The sequence below is a fragment of the Haliotis asinina genome, chromosome 4 (genome assembly GCF_037392515.1).
Source record: "Haliotis asinina isolate JCU_RB_2024 chromosome 4, JCU_Hal_asi_v2, whole genome shotgun sequence".
NCBI classification, from domain to species: domain Eukaryota; kingdom Metazoa; phylum Mollusca; class Gastropoda; order Lepetellida; family Haliotidae; genus Haliotis; species Haliotis asinina.
In genome coordinates, this window is record NC_090283.1 from 19,214,509 (window position 1) to 19,239,333 (window position 24,825).

Below are 24,825 nucleotides of genomic sequence, written 5' to 3' on the forward strand. Positions count from 1 at the left end.
TTTGGTTGAAAGGGGCCAGACCCTTGAAGATGCTGGTTAGAACTGGTCTTCAGCAACCCACGCTTGAAGGGACTAACAGGATCTGTGTTCGGCTCGCTGACTTGGTTGATTTATGTCATCGTATCCCAACTTCGGTGATCAATGTTCTTGCTGTTGATCACTGGATTTTCCTGAATTAGTTTCAACAGCTGTGTTGCGCTGCGCCCATAGCGCATGCACAGTGATTAGGTTCGCGCGGCTTGAACCGGGAAAGGCGACTTGTAAAAACAGAGCAAAAAAAATTGCTCAGCTCAATTCATGTCTATGGAAACATTTAAAAAAAACATGATTGTAATAAGAAGCCTGTGTCACAGACAAAAGTCAATGTCAGTTTTATTGACACCTATGTGTCTGCCTGTCTGCTGATGATAATATGCAATACACCACTTCAATCATTAACCACATGCAATTTGAGCTTAACACCTCTCAGGCTACAGATAAACGAAATACATTGATTTATAGCTCGTGCACCTGGGTTCTGTCTCAGTCACATTGTGTAATTACACAGGCAGGTGTGAAACTTGTACACATGACATGTTGTTATGTCTATGGGTTGCAAACAAGCTGGATCCATTTTTCTCGTATTTCTTGATGGGACAGAAACCGGTGCAGATTCAGATTGTATGCTCCGCTTCTTACTTCTGACGAACGGCATTTTCCAGCCACAAAGTAGTTCACCATCTCAGGATGTGTTGATTGCAGAGAGCCGAGAAAAGTAGGTCATTGTCTGAATAGGTTAGCGAGACTCATGTTTCCTAGTAATAGGGTACACCAGATCATTTGCTCTGAAATATTTCAACAACTGAACCTTGCGCGCAGCTAAGAACCAACCGAATCGACCACACAAGTCTACACTGCAGGAGCTCGGAAACTCGCCAGTTGAAGAGTGGAACATTGGAGCCATCCGGCCTGCACAACAAGGATCACTTAGAGCTACTTGTGTGTGCGCGCGCGTGCGTGTGCGTGCGTGCGTTTGTTTGGGTAACAAATTTGTATTTCCGATTTTTCATTATGTCCAAGGAACTCTAATTTGCAGGGATAAATATCTGATTTCACTTTGTCCTACGTGCATTACGATTATTATCGGGTTTTACATCGGCTTTTAACAAGAGCCAATATCACCGACCTACGTGGATGTGAAACGTGACTCCCTTATGTGGCGGAGATTGGCTTGCAGGTGTAGAAACGAATCACCCCTCTACCCTCGAGACACTCTCTACAACTCTTAGGAACATGTTAATCCCTAATGTGTCTTTTTCATGAAGGCTACTTGGAAGATAAGGATCTTAGTGGTACGATCACCCGATGACATTATTATCAATGTCTTTTCCTTTGGTACCCGTGAAGGTCCCGGGGTAGAATAGGCCTTTAGCAAACCATGCTTACCATAAAAGGCGCCAATGCTTGTCGTAAGAAGCGACTAACGGGATCGGGTGGTCAGGCTCGCTGACTTGGTTGACACATGTCATATCTGTTCCCAGTTGAGCAGATAGATGCTCATGTTGTTGGTCACTGGACTGTCTGGTCCAGACTCGATTATTTACAGACCGCCGCCACATAGCTGGAATATTGGTGAGTGCGACGTAAAAGTAAACTCACTCATTCACCCATTTTTCCTTTGGGAGCATATAGGCTTACTCTATCAGTGCAGGCTATTTCGTTCGCCCTTGTCCACCGCCTGTAATTTAAATCCCCGCTTCCAGACAGACAGAAATTTTATTAAAGGCTCACCTCTTACGTAAGAACGTATATATTGTACATTGAAATACAGTAACGATCTGCTTTACAGACTCTGTACAAAAAAACAACAAAGCAAATTATTACACACATGTTCACTATTTTAAAAGTTATGCACCTCTCTTAAAACAATAAGTATGCTCATTATATAAATACATGATAAAAATGATAACAGTTATGCATTATGATGTAAAATTTGCTGACGCTTTTCCAATGAGAGCTTGCAAGTTTGGGCGGCTAAAAATAGTACTTCACGTCACTGGACGTGATAAAAGAAAACTGATCACCATCATATAAATCCATCTGCCCATTGTCATCATCTATCAGCACCAATTTACTGCTAATTGCTGGCTTACATTCAGCGCTAGTAACTGTTAACTGTTAACTGGCGGATCCAGGGGACACTGTACAAGTTCAACACACGTCATGTGAGAAAATTATTGTCAAATTTTACACCAAATTACATAATCAGGCAACTGCTGAATATTCATGATGTGTAATATTATATCCCTTTGCACTTCGTCACAGCTCTTCAGCCAGAGTAAAGCACGCTACCGACCAAACAAGTTGTGCTTTCGCCAGGGGAGACAATCGCCTTAACCGGAAATAATGTCTGCAATCAGAATGGGGAAGTCCCGTCGCCCATCAATCTAGAGCAGAACAACTCATGTTAAAGAAACATGTATGTATTGACAAGCATTGTCTCCTATCTGAATCATAAACGATATGCAATTTCTATCCGGAGCATGATACTAATTAGTAGATTTTAGACATGTAACAATGAACAGATCAAGAAACAAGAAATGAACTTCTCAAGAAAAATCATCTTTTTGCTGAGACCAGAGAAGCAGAAGGGGTAGTTGCCCGCATAGGTATTTCTGTATACCCTAAACAAAGTCAAAACACAGAAACGTATCTGTACCGTAAACAGGAGAAAGAGTTCCTTCCGTCCCCTTCATTCTTTCTTTTAACAGAAATAACACCAAGTGGTTGTAGTTATTATATTTCAGTTATTGTTGTGAGTCCTCTAGTAATTGTTGCGTTAGGCTTCGTTAATATGTCAGTTTATTGATATTATTTGTGAAAGGGAATGGGAGGAACTCTTACCTAAACTTCATGGTGAGTGACCCTATTCACAACTCCAAACATCAACCGTCCAGTTGGAACGTGCCCCTTTGCATCCCCAAACATTCCTGAATTATTCGTTGTGTATGATCGTTTCTTATATAACAAAAGCTGATAGAATGGAGACTATAGTGTCTTGTCCATGTATTGAAGGGAGTGAATTTCATTGCTGGGAATTGGTTATAATCTCGTAACTCATCTAGATATTCACATCTACTATGCTTAAATCCCAATCTGCATACAGACTCACTAGTGTTCACACTTTCCGTCAAATATCCTGTGTTCTAGTTCATTTCTTGTTGCGCTTTGAGCATCTAGTGCTATACAAAACTACATTATTTATTTCATTTATTTATAATTGAAGATTGGTTCATTACAACCAATCAGTCCCTCAAAATAATTGGCTAGCATCATTTATCCAATTGTCCTGGTTATGTTTGTCCATGCACCAAAAAACGAAAAGGAAAACATAACATAGTTCTTTCAAGGTTTTTGCAAAGTTGCACAAAATACATTTGCAAATGTTACATCACTGAAGGATGACTAGTATTATAGGAACCTAAAGTTCCTGGAATCATTAAGTAGAGAAGAGTCCAGACTTGGAATGAGCTTGTTAGGAGATAAACATCATGTGTTGGCCAATTTCCGGGTGTTATTGAGTATTTGAAGCACGGGAATATTTCATTTGAAACCTCCGGCTGCTGACATTGTAAACACAAAAGTAAACCAAAGGGGTTTTAGTGTCTGCACTCGTTTACATCGAATACGGACACAGCAGTGAAGTGTCATCAGCTGGCCGTTTCAGCTGGTTCTCATGGTAGCATCTGGAGTTGCTCATTTGTGACGTCATTCTAACTTTACGTCACAATATGATTTGAATGACGTCACCACTGTTGATGACACAACAAAACAATTGTTTACGTGTCAATACGCGGTGAATAGTCTTTCAGTTTCCGGGAATCTAATACCATTTAATCATGTTTTTCAACCAGTCAGATTACAGAACACAGTAACTTTTGGTTTACGATTCTGCTTATGAAATTTAGCAGACAAAAACAACCTTGTGAAAAATATTCTTAAAGCAATTGAATGTTCCAAAGTTGTTTATGTTCGATCATGAGATAACAGGTGGGATTGTTTAGTCATATCAAGCAATTTTTTATTATTTCAGTTAATCGGACCACCACTAGCAAATTTAGTTTTATGCTGCTTTGAACAATGTAATAGCAATATCAGATACCAGAAATTGGTTTCACACAATCTGCCCAAATAGGAAATTGAACCTGCGTGTTTGTCAGGATGAGCTAATGCTTAACAGCAAGGCCGCCCAACCATCCTCATATTGAGAATACACTGAACTCCATGTTGTGTTTCCATTATTACAAGGTGTCTGAATCCAAGGTGTCGATGGGATAGCTTAGTGGTTAAAACATTTGCACACAATACAGAAGACCCGGGTTCAATTCCCCACATGGGTACAATAAGTGAAGCCCATTTCTGGTGTCCACTGCCATGATGCTGCTTGAATGTTGCTTAAAGCATCATGAAACTAAAGTCACTTATTGACACCAAGACTCTTTCAGATGTTTCAAGACTTAAACTACAGTGACTGTGTTTCAGGCCAGGTGACAAAGTTGCTGGTACAGAGAGCGAGGAGATGCTGAAGGCAGCCTCAGAACCAATCTCCCAATGTGACATCCATGCAGCTGAGAAGATAGAGAAGAACATTGCCTGCCTGTTGTGTAATCAGCTTGTGTGTGCACTGTGCATGCGTGACTCACACCTCAGTCACGACATCATTAGTGTCAATAAACTTAGGGACTGCATGACAGTACGGGTACGTTAACTCCTTAATGAATCTGAAAGTGCTGAATTCTAAAGGAGCTCCCCAAAGATGAGATTTGTGTGTCTAGAGGGCCAAAAGGTTTGAACATGTATTCCAACATGAAATTACCAAGTGGGTGAAAAGAATTCAGTTTTAGAAATTAGACATGTGGCTTTAGCCCACAAGTTGAGCCGAATCATGGATTCTGCATGTTATTCAGGAAACCTACATGGCGCTTTAACTACAGCTTCCAAATTTTAATCCAAGAATGGTTGCAGTATGAAGAGGTATGATGTATGTGAGATATGCCCAAATATAATGTTTAACAAAGTTGTAGTGAGGTTAACTGAAGATTAATTTTCCTGATTAAGCACAGTTTGAACCTAAACTGGTAAGTAATTATTAACACATACAAATGTGTGAGGAAATCAGTTATGTCAAAAATGGCATATGACAAAATGACAAAAACATTATTACATGGGTCAGAAAGAAATCAGATAAGGGGAGATAACTGTAAGTTGTTTTTCTTCAGAAGACAAAACTAGCTTCACATTATGTAGATCTTAGATTTTATAGTGTGTAATAATTATATCACTAACATGTAAAAAGATGAAATGGCACGATTAAAGTTTCTGCATTCATAATTCAGTAAAATGGTCTTGTCTGTCCAAATTACAATTCCAAAAGGAACTGACTTCATGTGGTTTAATTGTTAAGCCTTTTGAGATGGTTGATGCCTCATCCGTCTGTAATCATATTGTTTCTGGAACATAACTCAAACACTGTTTCATATTTTGCAACAAGAATTGGTAAATATATTAAACAGAATCTAAAGTAGTGCTTTTTGGTACGTACAGACTTTTGTCATTTTTTTGCTGGATTTCCATGGATTTGGGATTTGTAATCATCTGATGACTTGTTAACTCACTTATAACAGTCAATTGACTATGTAACCATGGTAACTGGTGACATCATTTACAGTGCCGAATATTCAGCATGGCACTAAGTGATGTCATCAAACACCGGAAGATTCTTTGTCCAGAGCAAAAGTTCCAGGTTGGGAGACTTAAAGTTAGAAGAGTTGAACTGCATGGAGGTTGTTGGTTGTTCGTAACTGTTGTTCAGCATTTTTTTTACTTGTTGTTCAGTGCCAAGCTCAGCAATACTTGACCATGATTTATGACTTGGTGATGTTTTTCCAGTTTGAACAAAGCCACAAAATATGATCCTCTCAGTTTAACTGAGATTTTTAGTTATTTGGTTTACTAAGGGTATCACCTTGTGTATTTAACTAAATGTTCATCACTTGAAGCAGATGTTTCACTAAATGGTCCACACTTGAAGCAGATATTTTACCAAATAGTCCACACTTGAAGCAGATGTTTCACTAAATGGTCCACACTTCAAGCAGATGTTTCACTAAATGGTCCACACTTGAAGCAGATGTTTCACTGAATGGTCCACACTTGAAGCAGATGTTTCACTAAATGGTCCACACTTGAAGCAGATGTTTCACTGAATGGTCATCATTGGAATGAAAATTTCACTAAATGGTCCACACTTGAAGCAGATGTTTTACTAAATGGTCCACACTTGAAGCAGATATTTTACCAAATAGTCCACACTTGAAGCAGATGTTTCACTGAATGGTCCACACTTGAAGCAGATGTTTCACTGAATGGTCCACACTTGAAGCAGATGTTTCACTAAATGGTCCACACTTGAAGCAGATGTTTCACTAAATGGTCCACACTTGAAGCAGATGTTTCACTAAATGGTCCACACTTGAAGCAGATGTTTCACTAAATAGTCAACATTTATCATGCGTATCATGCACCTGTGTTATGTAATACCCTTAAAATTATTAGCAATGTAATTCAGCATCAATTTGTTCAAGGTTATCGCATACAGAGTTTTGTTCTGTTTGTTCTAATAATCACTCAGTTACACTACCATACCGGTGGTACAATACAGGTCTAAATGTGATTTCATTTCAGTACTAAATCCTGCTGTGAATATCTCAGAAACATGTCACACACTGAGTATCGTGATACATAAAGTTCCCATGACCTGAGTATCATGGTGAGCTACAATACATGAGGCAGCCATATTGGGACATGCTACCAATTTTGTTACCATGGTTACTGTGTTGCAGGAGAAGGTGGTTGATGACCTGAATAACATGGTATTTTACAATACATGAGGCAGCCAGATAAAGAAACACTATCAATTCTGTTAATTCTGTTACCATGGTTACTGTGTTGCAGGAGAAGGTGGCTGATGACCTGAATGAGCTCCAAGTGCTCCAGAAGCGGCTCCAGACACAGATGGAGGAGAGGACATTGACCCAGAGAGAGATTGAGGTGAGGCTGATAGTTGTTTTTAACAAGGACAATGATTTCTCCTTATCCTGACTCATGCTTAATTTCTTATCTCCTCTTCCTGGCAAAGGTAGTGGAACACCTGAAATCCCTTGAAGTTCCCTTCTAAAAGAAGCGGACTTAAAATTCACACTCACCCATGTATTACCTCCCTTCCCAGCACATGGTCAGCTGATCGGCCATGATACTTCACTCTCCCTATCGCCCGACAAGGGCGGGTGGAGGCACCTGGGGTCCCGTATACAGTTTTTCATTCTTTTGGCTTTACTAACTAAATTTGTGTTGTATGTGGTTTTTGGCTTGTATATGTATATTATTATTATGTAAATTTGTGATTATTGTGCCTTTTTCTAACACATATGAGACTAAGTCTCAGTTGATGAAAACATGTTTTTTGTGCAGGTTATGGCTGTCGGCAGTTGACCCGCACTTTGGCTGGCGTGTAAACCTTTCTGCTCTGCTCATACTTGTTTTAGATTTTGCATTAAATTGTCTAAAGCAGAATTCTTGATACATTTATGGCCTGTTCACAGACGTGCTACTGATAAGCAACATTGGTTCACATTAGCCATGTCTATTCTAGTGAAATAAAATCGGGTAACTATTGATGCTGAGATTCATTCCAGTGAGATGCCAGCCGTATCTCCGAGGTTGTGTCCAGGGTCACAAGACTCAGAAGAAACCATATGTTGACGCAGGGCCATCACAGGCCAAGAAAACTAAGTCATCAAAGTCGAAGTCTTCATCTGTAAAATCATCGCAGAATCATCCCTCGTTGATGAAGAAATCATTCGGGGAGGAGATGGTCCCTTTGGAAGAACATCAATTTTTTTACGAGTCTCTGTTGATGATACGGAGTGTAGACATCGGTTGCATGTCGACTGCTTCGTAGACAACTCTTCAACACAGTCGTCAATACACGCGCCGCATTTTATGCAACAATTCACAACGCAGATGATGAAGTTATGGAGCGATGATTGGAAGAGGAAAGACGACTGCATTCGTCAACGCTGTCGACTGTGATCATCGGGTCACAGCACAGAGAAGGATATACCCACGCCAAGTGAGCACTCAACTAGATCTGCACTCACACCAGAGGATGAAGGGGAGGCGTATGCACGCACCTGCTCAGGAGGATCGTCTCCATGATCCTTATCATCCCGTCGCATTTCGGAGAGAGATCCACCTACGTCAAGTGAGTGCACCCGTACGGACGAGTGAGTGAGCCAGCATGGACAAGTGCACTCACGTGGGTCTACTCGTCAATGGAGAAGATCTTCATCAGTTTCCCCAGCTCGTCGAAGGTGCCGTCAGCACTCGTCATCCCCTTCAGACCTGGACTCACATAAGAGGGATCATCGGCATCCATCGAATGCGTCGCACTCATGGAAGGATTAAGACAGATACTACTGATTGTCATCGCCGGAGGAAGTCCTTTTTTCGAACTCGGAAGTCACTTTGTGGATCATGAATGGTCTGGACTTAGTCTCAACAACCAAGGATTCCTACTAACTCAGCTCGAACGACTTGAGAATCTGACTCTTCGGGATTTGATTCGTCACTACGTTGAGATACATCGCTGTCCCAGGATCGGTGGCTCGAAGTTCAAGCAGATAATCAGAACAAGTTCTACTCTCTCCATTATCACTATGTCAGTGATAATGCCTACTCAATCTGCTCACGTCACCTCAGGATATGACCATACAAAGACGCCTACTACCACGTCTATGACAGCGGTTTCTCAGTCATGGTTTCATTTTCTGACCGATTTACGACACTAGACATCTTCAGACCATACCTGCTATGCTTGACTCGCCAGTCAATGTTTGTGCAGGTATTTACATATTAGAGCCTGCATTCTACAACCATCTTTAGGTAGACACGTCTCTCCTAGTATGGAATGCCCATCTAAACAACAAGGTTGCAGCAGGATTCTGGAAGAAGGAAGATCGAGCTCTTCACGTCAACCAGTTGGAGATGAAAGTGGTGATTCATGTTATCTATCATTGGTTGACAACACTGAGTTACTGATGATCCAGACGGACAACTCAACAGTAGCCTTCTACGAAAACAAGGGTCAATCTTTACTACACCTGACGTTTCTACTCTTTCATGTGGTCGACAGTCTGAATCTTCAAATAAAAGTATCTCACATACCAGGAGCCTGAACATCATGCATACAGCAGACACCTTATCTCTCCTTCTTCATCTATCACCAACAGAGTATATGCTGCATCGAGAGCTGGAGGTTCGGATCACTGCAAATAGACTTATTTGCAACCAGGTTCAACTAACAGACAGCAACCTTTGTGTCACCAGTACCAGATCCGTTAACTTGGGTATCAGATGCTCTCGGAATCTGGTGGGAAGGACTAAACGCATTCGCGTTTCCCCCTCCAGTGCTGCTACCTAGAGTCATCGAGAAAATCAGACAGCTGCCAGGTCAACCAGACAGACAGTTCCACAAACTGGCCTTGTCTTCAAAACGTGGACCTCATGGCTACTGAGACAGCTGAAGGCAACATATCTGCAGATAGCAGAATATTTATGCCACTCAAGACATTCCAGAGGTCTGAGAGGCTCTACATTATCTACATATTTGGCAGCTCTCAGTTCAGTCATCACCATGGAAACGGAAACCAAGCTGACTAAAGTACCTGAGCTATTTGCCTTCCTACACTCCTTCAAGTTGGAAGATCAACAGCATAGGATCTAAACATTGTACTTCAACATCTCACAAGTGATGCGTACAAACCGCTTGATCGGACCTCATTTGAACTGCTAATTCAGAAGACGCTGTTTTCAACTTGCCTTAGCTACAGCTGCACGCATGTCACAAATCCAAGCTCTAGACTTCAACCGCACAAGCTTTGATGCAAATCATCAGCAGGCAGTTCATCCGGGTCTATGATGGGATTTTATTGTGGAAAATCAACTGCCAGGTCAACCGGATAGACAATTCCACATACCCGGCATCATCTTCAAACCTCATGATACTCAAGGTTTATCATTATGTCCAGTTATATATACATCATACATACCAAGTCTAGAAGGCAACGTTTCAAGCGTTTTATCTCTATATCCATTGAGACACCTACGGAGGTATCCACTGCAACACTGTCTCAGTGTGGATTAGAACTGTCATACTAAGATCATGTAAAGCAGCAGGATTGGATCCTCCGTGAGCCTCCAACCCACACGAAGTCAGAGCCTTGGCCTCTACATTAGTGCTACATGGGAATTGCTCGCTATCAACTATAATGGAGGGCTGCTTTTGGAAGTCAAACATGGTGTTTACCAACCATTATCTATTAGACATAGCCACAGAGGACGTCTCTGGCATTCATCAGTTTGGGCCACTTGTCGTTGCTCAGCAACTAATAGTTCCCCGACGATGCTGACTTAACTCACCCGATGTATCACGTGACTTGTGGAAGCCAGACGCTCTGCAGAGTATTTTGGTGGGAATTCCATGCACATCTTAAACAGACTAGCATGAGTGATTATGACCCTGTACTCGTAATGAAGATACTTGTACACGAAGAGGGATCGCAACTAGTCTCGATTGACATTTAGTTGCATCAGAAACTAGCAGGACGCAAGTTACTTTTGATGTCATCACATGCCAGTCAGCAAAGCCTTCTATGGAAGACAAGTTCGACTGGATGTGATTCCCCACCAAAATCTACAATGAATATGAGAAGAATAGGACCAAATTATCACCATTTCATGTTTTCGTTAGGGGGGAAATTATTGGACATAAATTGGAACTGATAGCAGAATCCAGCATTGTCTGACCCACCACTGTTTCTGTCGGATTCTGTAAGCAATTAACAATGAGTCAGGATAAGGAAAAATATGTAATTTTCTGAATAAAATTGATATTTTATACTTATCCTGCCTCATGGCGAAAGCCCTCCCATCCGTCCCTTACAGACACACTGAATTCTAGTGTTCTCATGTCGGGCGATTATAGGAGAAAGTCCGCTTCTTTTAGAATGGAATTTCAAGGGATTTCTGGTGTTCCACTGCCTTCGCCAGGAAGAGGAGATAAGTAATTAAGCATGAGTCAAGATAAGTATAAAATATCAATTTTATTCAGAAAATTACGTTTTGGTGGGCCACATGTTGGGTCTGAAAGAGTCAGGATTTCAGAATAAATGGTACATATATGGATCATACATGCCTTATAAGGCCGACCTCCATAGAGTGACTATAGCTTTTGAAAACAGCTTTAAAACCCAATACATTTAATGGCAAACAAGGATAAGTTGGATAAGAGAACACGTTTATGAGGATGCAGGGTGCATGGCAATAAGCAAACCTTTTGGAAAGGGAGAACAGCTGCTCACGTCTTGCTCACAGTCTGTAACATTCAGACTTGATCACAGACAATCTAGGACCCCTTAGCTCACAATGGCAAGCGCCAATGGCCAGGACTCAAACATGCTAATCCTGATCTATCGTCAGGTTGGTGCTCAAATTATCCTTGTTTGCCAGTGGGTGTGAACTGGCCATCCCTAGCAAAGTCACATCTCCTGGTTAGTGGATACATAACTTGTACTGGTCAGTATTGTGTGAATATGTCTTGATTATAACTCTGGTGTTGTTTCAGTCATCCAACAAGAAGCTGTGTGCTGAGATAGATGCCGCGTTTGAGCAGCTTCAATCTGTGCTGCATGGTAAGCTGATTCTGAAACAGGATGGGAAGAATTTTTGTGTTACTTTTGTTTTTGTATAACGCCAGTCTCAATAATATTCCAGGTATATGGCAGCTGTAAATAATCGATTCAGAATCAGATAATCCAGTGATTAAAATCATGATCATTGATCTGTACAGCTGGGATATGATGACATGTATCGACCAAGTCATATGTTTCTGAAAGTTGCCTCTTGTGACAAGCATGTTTTGCTGAAGACCAACCTCGATGTTTATGGGAATGAGTAAGAGAGTGAGGTTAGTTTTAAGCCACACTCAACAATATTCTAGCTATATGACAGTGGTGTAGTTATAATTGAGTCTGGTCCTGACAATCCAGTCTTCAACAACATGAGCATCGATCTCCACAACCGGGAAGAGATGACATGTGTCAACCAAGTCAGCGAGTCTGACCACACGATCCCATTAGTCGCCTCTTACAATAAGCCTTTTATGTTGATCTTCATGGATTGTCATGCATTGTTTGTGAAAGTATTTGAAGTGTTTATTTCAATGGTAATGTTACAACTTAGTTAGCCATGATGTATATGAACTGGTCACTGGTCTTCATTCTTTCTCACTCACTCTGTACCTTACCCAGCGTTCACTTACTCACTGTCGCTCACTGTCCCTCACACCCACCTGAACTCACTCAATCACTCACTCACCTAAACCAACTCGCTCACCCACCCATGTGAACTCATTCACTCACTCACTGTATATGTTTCAGATAAAAAGGAAGAAATAAAGAAATACTTGACGACGTTTCACGAGAAGAACCTTGACAGTCTAAGATTGGACCTAAAAACTCTAGAAGAGAAGTACACAAACTCGACTCGGATGATCCAGAAAGTGATAGCTTGTACAACTAAGCCACAGTGCAACATCAAGGAGATGCTGGATCTGCCGCAACAGTGAGTCTCTTCACTCTTTGTGATTATGTAGCAGCTGTACTTCAGCTTCTCAAAGGTAATAAAGGATACAGGTTTCAATTGGTCTTCAGTAGCCAGTGCTTGTATAAGAAGCAACTAACAGGATTGGATGGTCAGTTTCACTGACTTGGTTGACTTGTCATCGTATCCCATTGTGGAGATTTATGTTCATACAGTTGATCACTGGATTGCCTAGTCCAGACTCAGTCCAGTGATCATCAGCATGAGCATCATTCTACACATTTGGGATTTAATGACATCTGTCACTGAAACTGACAATCCGATTCTGTTAGTCGCCTCTTACGACAAGCATTGATTAATGAAGACTAATTCTAGTATACATTACTAGTGGCATCTAGTGGAAATTGCCGGAAATATTCTGCACCTTGAAAACATTGTATCGGCATATCCCCAGCCTGTTCTGCAGCGTATTATTTTTGCGATAGTAGTAGGTTTAGCAAAAAACAACATAGTTAACTAAAACAACATTGCTTTTTACATCACAATGCAACATCATTGTTCCAATATAATATTTACACGAAATGAATAAACTGAAGAATAAAATCAATCATGGTGGTCTTGAAAGTTTTCAAACATACATTACAACTTACTATTTCCATCATTTTTGTGTGATTGTAATTCAAGTGCCATTTAGGCTTTCCATGCCTCAGACTTCACGCTCAGACACGATGTTAGAAGCATTTTTGTCACAGGTCATAACCTTGCATGATACACCCACTTACTTTAATAATATACTGTAGGTGGTGATGTTTTACACAAGACTTTCAGGAAAAGCATGATTTTACCTACAACTTTTGTCTGAATCTAAAGTTTTTTGTTGGCGAGGATGGTACCCATTTCTGTAATATGATTGGTTGTCAAAGGACATGATTCTAACCAATCACGGTACTCATTGCAGACTTAGGCAGAAAACCAATCTCTGTCCCATAAAATCACTTCTGACAACTGCGAAAATAGTCTTGGCAAAGGTAGAGTGGTATTGTTGATGTTCAGAGCATTCAGGATGTCTTGCATGTTATTGATACGAAGCTTCCAAAATGGAGGTATTTTCCCCTGTTGTATCCCATTAACAAGCGTAAAGCCACTGATATCAGAAAATAGACGACTACATATCATTTCAGAAATCATTTTACAATAAGCAAATGCATCTGGTTGACTGGTGTTGAAAGAGTTGATATTACAGCACCATATGTTTTTTGCATGTTGAAGAGAAATGCAAAATTCGCAAAATATAAACCAGAATATTTCTGGTTTACATCAGTAAGTGGAGGAATGGATCAGGGTGGCCAGATCCACACAGCAGAATGCATCTGCTTATGCAGGCTTTTAAGTAGTGCTGGGGAAAAAGGCCAATAATCAGAAATATCCTCACTGGGAAAAATTACATTATTTTTATTGATATGCATGTTGTGATTACATGATGCCATTGACCACTTTCTAAATGTGGAAGTCGCGGTGGCTGAGCGGGTTAGGCTGCTGACTTTGTGTGCTGGTGATTAGGTGCCTGACTCTGAGGGTGCGGGTTCAAATCTCGGGTGGGACTCCACCAAAAAAGTACTAGAATTTGTACTTTACTGAGAAAGTGAAATCCCAAGTATGACATATGTTGTATGCATATTGTGTCATCAGTATCTTTCTACATACATTATCGTGATGAAATAAAGTTAAAATTTCTCTAATTATGGGATGCTTCTAAATCATGTTTAAGGCAGTGTTTCGTTAGTAATCAGAGCTTAATATATTGATAATTATTGATCTCTGATATCAATTTACATTGATAACCACCCCTAATTCCAAGGAGTAAAGTTCCAAATGTCCTTTTTCAAGGCACAGACTGGCAGGCTAGCATTTTCATGTATGGTTGTGTTACAGACTGAAGGAACCCGTGAATGTCTGTGTTGGAATGTGGGCCTTCTGTTACCCATGATTGTCGTAACAGGTGATTAACGGGATCAGTTCGTCAGACTCTATGACTTGGTTGACGTAAGTTATTGGTTACCAGTTGCACATATTGATGCTCACGCTGTTGATCACTGGGTTGTCTGACTCAAATATTTACTGTCTGTTGCTGTAAGTGGAACATTGCTGAGTGTGGCGTAAAACTAAACTCACTCAATCATTACAGACTGAAAGACATGTTGAAGCAATCCCAGCTGCTGAGTAGCCTTGACAATGTTGACCTGTTGATGGCGGAGAACAAGTTTTCTAAGGTGCTGCCTTCCCTCGAAGCTGTGGCCAACATCTGTCAGACTCTTCATCCAGAAGGTAAGTAACAAATGCCATTACTGGCCAAGTCAAGTCAGAAAATCAGATTCATTTAAGATAACCTGGAACTGGGCCTGTAATATTTTGCACATTGGCGTTAAACTGGCCCAGTACCTAGCCGTAATGGTTGCAAATTGGCCCTTTACAGTTTGGCTGGCACTGGCCTGGTTAAGATTAATTCAGTTTCTACTGTTTAAAACAAGCTGATACCAAACAAGACTCACCAAAAAACTCCGAGAAAACACAAGTTTATGAATGTGAGTTTAATTCATGTCTTTCTTTCTGGGTGAACTTGTTCAACACAAGTTTCAAAATTCAATTCACCTGATATAGTATTATTTTAAAGAATTTTCAAATTTTCATTTAGTATTCAATCTTTTGATGGTTTGTCTCGTGTGACGTGGTTATGAAACAATACTATAACCTAGGGTATTTTTTTAATTAATATTCTTGAATGAAGCATATCCCTGATCTAGCAACATGAAACATATTTCAAACAGCCTTGTGCAAGCAAAATTCATGCTGCATGTCATTGTTCAAAAGTTAGCTCAACACTTAACCTTAGGTGAAAAAGTTAAGAGGTCTTCTAAACAAATACTGTTGCTTATTAGTGCCACATTAAGTCAATTTTCATTCAGAAATGCTGAAAATGTCACACTGTACATTTTGGCACCTCTCTTGAACAGACGACATGGTCCTGAGATGATCTCCCACAATTCATGAGACAGGAAGTGCACTGTCTACACTCGGCCAGAACTGGGCCGGTACAGTATTGCGTTGCAGTATATACAGTAACCGCCCGTATATGGCCCAGTACAGTTTGGCATGTAAGCGGCCATTGACTGAAAACAATCATTGGTCCAGTACTGGCTCTATACTATCGTACATAATGGCAATACTGATGCGGTACAGGACAGAACGATGCCAGTACTTGCCCAGTTATGTGATGTTATCTTGGCCATGGCAGCAGTTGTGGTAAAACATGCAAAAGAGCATTTGTCAATGGGCCATACATGAAAGGGAGATAACTCTCATTCTGCATGTTGCTACTCATGTGCATCTGACAAAATATTTTGAAGTGCAACATTAAAAACCTCTTGAATCCAAGCTATGGTCTCAAATAGGTGATAGGTATCCATCTTTTTACATTGAAATATGGAATTATGTGTTCAGTCATGCGTGTAAGCTTTGTAAGGTATTAGAGGCTAGACAAGAAACTAGTAGCCTGATTTCTGTCAAAGAGTTGTCTCCCCTCCTTTAGCCTTGACAAATGATAGCATGAAGCAATCCTGATTGACAATGTTGATTTGGTGGTCATCTAACTCTGGCATTGTGAAATGGTGGTCACAACATCAATCATTGGATTGTTGGGTCCAGACTCTTACAAGTAAACAAACAAGTAGCCAAACAAAGAAAGCAAGAGTAGTGACAAGAACTGAGTCAAATAACTTTTAGTTCAGCCTGTAAAACATACATGCCAACTAACAAACCAAAAGAAGTAACAAGAATGTGATAATGTTAAACAACTTGACTCTGTATCATTCAATGGTCACATAAAGTTCTATATGCTGTTGATCACTGTGTCTTATCCAGTCTTAATTATTTGCACACTGCTGCCATACATCTAGGATCTTCACAATAATGCAGTGATATTAAGTAACTCTATTCTTTATAATTCTGTGGTCAAATAAGGTTGTACATTATTGGTTGTTTTTTTCCAGCGACGAAGGTGGTGTGGAGTAAAGTGACCCCTGAGAGGAAGGACAACGGTACATTCCCCAGTAGTATGTTCCTTGTTTGTTATATGTATATAAACACTTTTGTGAAATCATTAGGCTATTTTACACTGTTGTCTGAATTTATACTCATGTAAACTAAAAAGGGAACACATGAAAGTACAAGGTTTCCTTTATATTTTTCACGGTTTCTTCACAAGGTTTGTATTGCACTGTGGGTGAAATTCTAAAAGTAAATTAAGGAACGTGTACTTTCATGTGCTCCCTTTAATGTTCCTATAGTAAAGCGGTGTACAGATGTGTCATATTGTTTCGAACTCCTCAGTACCACAGATATAGAACTTAAGATATTAACTTACTGTAATATTGTAATTAGTTTGGGAAACATTCACCTAGGCAGTATTACTGTCTGCACCAACCAAGAGAAAGTAAACGCTCAGCATTATGCGTTTGTTTTATACATCACTGGATGTCATGAGATCACGTAACATTTCACGTAAATTCTTCATCTATGGGTTATGGGTTAGAATTGATCTTCGGTAATCCATGCTTGTTGTAAGAAATGACTAACGCGATCAGGTGGCCAGACTCGCTAACCTGGGCGTCAGATTGTTGCATAGATTGGTGCTCATGCTGTTGATCCCTGGAGAGTCTGGTCCAGAGCCGATTATGTGCTGACCTGCCATAGCTGGAATATTGCTGTACTTGCCATCAAACGACAAACTAACAAAACTGATGAATGGTATGATTTCATCAGTGAAAGGCTGTGAGTTCCATTAAAAGAAGCTCACTGCTTAGCTTGAATATATATTTGACTTTCAGGTTTAAAGAGGAAGTCAAGTTCAGCCTTTAAAACAATGAAAAGAGTAAGATCCTCATCCTCTCCTAAACCAACGGAATCGGCCGTGCATCCCAAGTCTCTCCCAGAGCCGACACCCGGGGCAGTGGCAGCAACACATCCAGACATGCCCATCTCAAAATCACTGACAAAGCCACCAAACTCACCAGCGACAGCATCAGCAACAACGCCCTCATCAGCAACAACACCAACTGGCACTCTTAGTCCCAGGACAGTTCCACATGAAGCACGGGACCCAGTGGAGCAGAACACACGGCTGCCTGAGTAAGTCGTCCTCTTCTTCTTCTTCTTCTTCTTCTTCTTCTTCTTCTTCTTCTTCTTCTTCTTCTTCTTCTTCTTCTTCTTCTTCTTCTTCTTCTTCTTCTTCTTCTTCTTCTTAAGATGATTATGATGATGATAATGATGATGACAACGACGATGGTGATATCTAAGTAAATCTGATGATGATACCTAAGTAAGGATGATGGTGATGATGATGATGATGATGATGATGATGATGATGATTAAGATGATGAAGATGAAGATGAAAATGATGATTATATCTAGATGATCAGGGGTTAAAAAATCCCATCGTCCGACCCCCGGGACAAGTCAGTTTTCATTTCGGGCAATCAAATAATGGTATCTTACTTGTCCGTGGCCTACTAGATATTCCCACTTATAGTTTGAAACTGCAAATAATCTTGGATTTAATTTCATATCTACACATAATGAAGCTATTGAAGTTCGCAATAATAACAAAGCAGAGCTAGTATAGAGTGAAATTATCACTGTATCATAAAATCAGGGCAAGTTGAACATTGGTCAGGACAAGTTACTTCCTTGAAGTTACTGGTCCTGTGGCAAGTGGCTTTTCAACATATTTGTGAACCCCTGGATGATGATGATGATTAAGACGACAATGATGATTATATCTAGATGATGATGATGATGATGATGGTGATGATGATGATAAAACCTGAGTAAGTCTGATGATGATGGTGATTACTTTAAAGTAAGTCTGATGATGTCCTTTGTTGCAGCAGCAGTACAGGCACACCTCATGCAGCCAACAAGGAATATAAACTCATCAATCTGGAGTTGGTGGAAGTTGTAGAAGGTGAGCATACTTCTCAGTTTCTGTCTGAGGCTTAATGGTCCAAAGCTAAGTCATTGACAATCTCGGGTTCAGCAGAACAATGATGATGTGAAAATGATGTTGACCCCAACATCAATTAAAAGACCAGCAAAAATTTCTGTTAAATCAATCTATCAAAGCCATTTGGTCTGCCAATCAAATGACTTTGAGTCACATAGATCCTCCTTGGACTACCTTATTTTTTCTTTGTGAATATGTAAAACATATGTAGCAGGGCGTGGAGTCATCCCACAGATGACATCCTTACCTTGTCAGCCTGCTGACGGGGTTATCCTCTTTGGTCATGTGGACAAGGCGTCCCACTTCGGGTCGGAAGGTCCGTTGATCAAATCCCAGCGTAGGACTCGGAAACTTTGTGGCCGCTACATTGCCCAACGTGAGGCTGAGCATGTTCAATTCAAATTTGAAAAAAATAAGCCTCAGCACCCAACCATGTGGCCCGGGACGTGCCTTCTGTTGACGGGGGAGTATGTAGCAGGGCGTGGAGTCATCCCACAGATGACATCCTTACCTTGTCAGCTTGCTGACGGGGTTAATCTCTTTGGTCATGTGGACAAGGCGTCCGACTTTGGATGGAAAGGTCCGCCATTTGAATCCCAGCACGAGACTCGGAAATTTTGTGACAGCTACACAGAAGAAAACAACTTTCCTTGCAACAGTGAGATGAATTTAAGGATACAACTTTATGCACAAGTAAACCAATTTAGCACCTACTTGTGATAGTTAATACAAGTGCATCATACCTTATGATACAGCTATCATAAGTGAGTGAGTGAATTTAGACCTACGCCGCACTTCACAATATTCTATCTGTATGGCAGCAGTCTGTAAATGATCACATCTGGACCAGACAATCCAGTGATAAACAGACTGAATATTTGATTCATGCAACTGGGATACTATAACATGTGTCGACCAAGTTATCGAGTCTGACCACCCGATATCGTTAGTCACCTCTGATGACAAACATAGTCACCTTTTATGATATCGTTAGTCACCTCTTCTACGCATGGATTACTGAAGACCAATCTTCCCAGGTGGCTCTCAGACCAATTCTAACCCAAATCTTCCCTTGGCTCTTATCATGGATTGATTGTTGCAGGAAACTTTGTGATGGGTCTCAGTGGGATGGAGCTCCAGATCGGCAAGGTTGTTGAGGTCACCCAGCTTCACAGTCTCCATTTTGTCAGTGTGCAGTGGTACCAAGGTAATGTGTCCCACCATCAGCATTTTTGGGTTTTTCTCATATCTCTTTGGTCCAATATTATTTTTCCATCTACAAATACAAAGGTTGTTGTTGTAAAAACTACTCAAATTCATGAAGCACAAATCATTGGCACTGTTGTAGGCAAACCTTGCTAGTCAGTGAGTGACTGAGTGACTGAGTGAGTGATTGTAGTTTTATGCCGTTTTAGCATTATACCAGCAATATCACAATATCATGGGACACAAGAAATGGGTTTAACACATTGTACATGTGGAGAATCAAACCCTGGTTTTCAGCATGATGAGAGAACGTCATAACCACTAGGCTACCTTGACGCCACTCATCTGTTTTGTGGTGATGATGACGATGATGATGATGATGACGATGATGATGATGATGATGATGATTATCCATTTCCAGGCACTGTTGGAAAATCAAAGCAGTTTACAGTATCTGAGAAATGGATCAAGAAAAGTGATTTGGTGAGTATCTTTGTGTAAAAAAAACTAAAACCTACTAATATATAAGTGTTCTTACTGCCTTGGTGGAGTAGTCAGAGTGTACACCTGGACAGTGAAAGGTCAGTTGTTCAGTTCCCTGCAGAGTCACACCCAAACATATCAATGAAAGGTAGTGGCATGGCACTCAGCAGTAATGATTGAATTTAGCAGTGATTATTGATGGGGAAACACTTATTCGGATAGGGATGGTCTATAGCAAAGGTCTCCTGTTCTGTTGGAATAGTTTGTTTATTTTCACTGTGAATTGTCCCATTTGAAGCCATTTCCTAAATGAATGTACAGTTATGTGAAATGAATGTAAGTTGAAGTAACTTCAGTCTCCCAATACTGACCAGAAAGTTGAAACCCACTTCCACTCAGCTGTTCTGACAAAAACTCAATGAAGCTGCAAGTCTGCACCTAAACATCATGTATTTTGAGCTGCACATTAATCAACAGAGGTCAGTTACTAAACTATCCATAGTCACACATACTATCAATGGTTTCTCATCCTACCATTGATTATTTGGTGTCTGAGACAACTAGTAGAATGGAGACAGTGGTAATGTAACCTGCCATTGACAGTCTTATGTCGCCAAACCAAGTTTAGCATTACAGTTTGAAGTGTTTTTTCATCTGCTTCAGGTGAACAGCGAAGGTTTAATCTGCAGTTTCACATTTGATCCTCTCAAACCCATCACAGATTCCTTGGAGAAAGAGTTGGTCCGAGCAGGAGAGGAGTTCAACATCAGTGGATGTTTGTCATCTCCTTGGGCGAAGCGAGTCCGCACAGCCAAGGCATCATAGCTATAGAGCTCTCACTGTAATCCTCAGACATCATATTGACTTAAGGCAGAGTTGTGTACCTTAGTCATGCAAGGATCTACTGAACAAAGATTTGCCCTGATTGTGATCTTTACGTCAACCTTTTAAAGTTCTCAAGTTGTGCTTCTTTGTTATCCCAGGATCTCCTGAATATGTTTTTATGAAGATTTATGCTGATTACAGTCCTTGCTTCCACCGCTGAAAGTTCTTTAAACAAAGCAGAGTTATGTCCCTTAGACATGGAAGAATCTGCTGACTTGAGGTTTGACTCCAACCTTTGTCATGATACTGATCCCTTTTTTGCCATTGCTGTTCTTTATGATAATGCAGAGTTTTGTCCCTTAGTTTTGTTAGGAACTGCTGATTTGGGGGTTAAATCAAAAAGATTCAATCTGATTATGACCAATCCTACCCAAGCTCCAGGGGGGGAGTTTGGTTTTACATTTAGCTATACTCCAGCAATTTCACAGCAGAAATGGGCTTCACATATTGCATGAATTTGGGGCATTGAGTCCATCGTACCCAGGGTATTAACCAAAATAGCAAACATCTGCTGTTTGCATCTCCTTATGTCTCACTTCAAGGTTAGCCTGATTTGCAGATTTTTGTAACAGTTACATAGATCAACATGCTGTTGATCACTTGATTGCATGTTCCAGACTCGATTATATACAGATCGCTGCTAAGTGCAGCATAAAACTATTCTCACTCACTGCAATGGATTGCTGGAATTAGGTCCGACGAAATTCTTGTGCTTTCAAGAATTTGACTGTAAGCCAGACTCTGCCAAAAAGTGATTTCAGGATCAGAATTGAATAAGAAGGTCATGATGACTACATTCCTCAAGCAATAAGCTGAATTCCTTTTGACTCTGCATTTTTTGCAGTGCTGTTATTGTTTGTGTTGGGACTTTTTCAAACTGGTATAGATACTGTTCTTCACTCACTCATCTTTCCATTGTTCGCTCGTCACGCTGAAGACCCAGGTTTGATTCCCCACATGGGTACAATGTGTGAGGCCCATTTTCTATTGTCCCCCGCCATGATATCGCTGGAATATTGCTAAAAGCGGCATACAACTAAACTCACTCTCACTCATCTGTCCATTTTGGGATGTACCATTCATTCCCAATTTTTTAAGCCATCCAGAAACCAGTTTTCTTGTATAGATTCTAAGAGATTCTTCAGATATTTGCTTCATCACTATTCTTGGCTCAATGATTTTGAAGGGTATAAATGATTGCAATTGTTTTTGTGATTTATACAAATTTATGTGTGTTTTCTAGTTTGAAGCGAAGAATATTTGTTTTCAGTCATTTTTAATTTTGTTACTATGGTTGTTCATATTAATATATTTATGCAGAAAAATAGACTAAAATTCTTAAAGAATAAAAATGATATTTGAGTATGTATACATACGAAACAAATTTATTGAGAAATTTTTATCCGAGTTGTATGATATGTCATATGAGGGCATTTAAACAATAACTGTTTCAAGCATGTGTTCAGTAAATCTTATTGTGTGTGTGTTTCACTCAAGGCATAAATGTTTTGTTGATTGTAATTAAGAGACACAAACAGTTTGGTTCATTTCTTTAAGGTCATCCAGTATAATCTAATTCCAAGGTAGAATTTTTAACAAAAACAAGGTGGAATGGTTTAGGGTGGAGATTATCAAATAATTTTTTAATGACAGAATGGAAGTTCAGGTCAAAGAGTGTATGTTAGAACACTCAAGTTTAGAGTTTGAGGTTGGTATAATCAACTACTTTTGCAGCAAACACTTGACTTATACTGCTCAAGCCGTGAAGAATCTCACTCAGTGCTTTTTAATATCATATGCACATGATGATGAAAGTTTAAAACTCAAAGACTTGGTGAACTTTTAAAATGATACACAGATAATTGGTGACCAGTTGATTTAAGGTGTCCCACTGGATGTGCCTGAATCCTAACATTGTGGTTTAACTTCCAGATCCTATACTCTTCAAAAAAAGAACGGGAACATGAACTTTCAATTTGGATAGGAAGTGTAAACGTTTCAAGGACACACATCTTATGAGCGTACCACCATTTCCCTCTATTACCACCCCTAAACATTACACATGGTATGCAGGTGCACAACGCAGTAGCCCCATACACATACATGTGGTCCCATTCTTGATTTTGACAGTTTTCAAGGTTGAGAAATCACTTAGAATATTAATTTTGACACTCATCTTCCATCACACATTTGTTAGTGTTTGTTTTTAGTTGTTTTCTTTAAATGAAAATCGTACACATGCAAACTACATGCCATACACCTATCATCTTTCAAAAGCAACTACATTCAAAATAGCTATGTAAGGAAGTGCAAATGGCGATGCACTCTCAAAACTTTCAATATTGTCATGTCAGCATTGTCATGTCAGCAATCCGATAGATCTTTTAAATATTTTTAATCGTAAATTTAAAAAAAATGAAGGTCCGTCTACTTTTTTTTTTTTTTTTTTTTTTATCATATCAACATCGATTGACTTTGAAATGTCTCCTAAATATTTTGAATGGTAAATAAAAAAAATGAATTTCCCCTACTTTTTTTTAAGAGTATAATTCTCTGTTGGCACCATACGGGAGTATGTAGGTTTTTATCAGAGAGGTGAACATATACTAGCATCACTTTATCAAGCATCACATGCTACTTTGGAACTGTAGACATGCGAAGGTCCAGGTTGAATTGACCTTCAGCAGCCTGTACATGTCTTTCCGTGAAGATTCAGTTTAAAATTGATCTTCTAACCCATGCTTGTCTCTCTGTGAAGATCCATGTTAGATTTGATCTTCACCCCAAGAATGAGGTTGGGTGGACAGGCTCACTGACTTCATCACATCCCTTTGGCATAGATGGATGCTCTTGTCATCAATCACTGGATTGTCTTACCAGATTGATCATACAGCTGGAATATTGCCGAGTGCAGTGTTAAATAACAAAGAAATGAAAAGAAATGAAGCAGTCATTTCAGTGTACAGTTAAACATTTACAGTTGCCTTCACGTAAATGTTTGCTCCTTTTGCCCTCCTAACTCATTCCATGTGTTACAGTTGTGCTTGGTTGTGAATACTGGATAACTGCTGCCATTTGAACAAAATGCAGTACACTTAGCCTCAGTATTATGTACGAGTACACTCCCCGACTCAGTCTAACAAATCCTGGTAAGAGGTCACATCAGGTAACCTTTGAGCGACTGGTGATTGTCCAGTCAAATGTAAGATGGATGAACAGATTTAACCAATGAGGCAACAGTAACTGTTTAGGGTTTGGCGGCACTTACGAAATTCCCCAGTCACTGACACAAATCCCTCACCAAAAGAAAATCGGTATAAAACACAGATGTTTGACCAGCAGTATATATCATTAGGACTTTCTGATTACATGGCTACCATTCGCCAATATTTTTGCAAGCTGACATCCTTGAATATTGACAGAAACGCTATTTTCAGCGTCTGCTTACTCTATGTCCACAATGTTGTAGCAATTCCATGTGCATCACCAAGAAG

The 24,825-nt window shown here is 40.0% G+C and overlaps 1 protein-coding gene across 2 annotated transcripts; it reads left to right on the plus strand.

Annotated features, from left to right (window-relative positions):
* The first annotated feature begins 2,361 nt into the window (after positions 1-2,361).
* LOC137281352 (tripartite motif-containing protein 55-like) lies at positions 2,362-24,273 on the plus strand. 2 transcript variants are annotated; one of them, XM_067812527.1, is made up of 12 exons: positions 2,362-2,458; positions 4,522-4,738; positions 6,994-7,089; positions 11,723-11,789; positions 12,537-12,720; positions 14,885-15,024; positions 16,746-16,808; positions 17,583-17,883; positions 18,642-18,718; positions 19,860-19,964; positions 20,385-20,446; positions 21,110-24,273. In XM_067812527.1, coding segments are annotated over exons 1-12 (1,476 nt in total). In that variant the 5' UTR covers positions 2,362-2,456; the 3' UTR covers positions 21,272-24,273. The 2 variants fall into 2 exon arrangements, with proteins under 2 accessions (XP_067668628.1, XP_067668629.1); XM_067812528.1 differs by having other exon boundaries at positions 2,366-2,458; positions 18,645-18,718.
* The last annotated feature ends 552 nt before the right edge of the window (positions 24,274-24,825 follow it).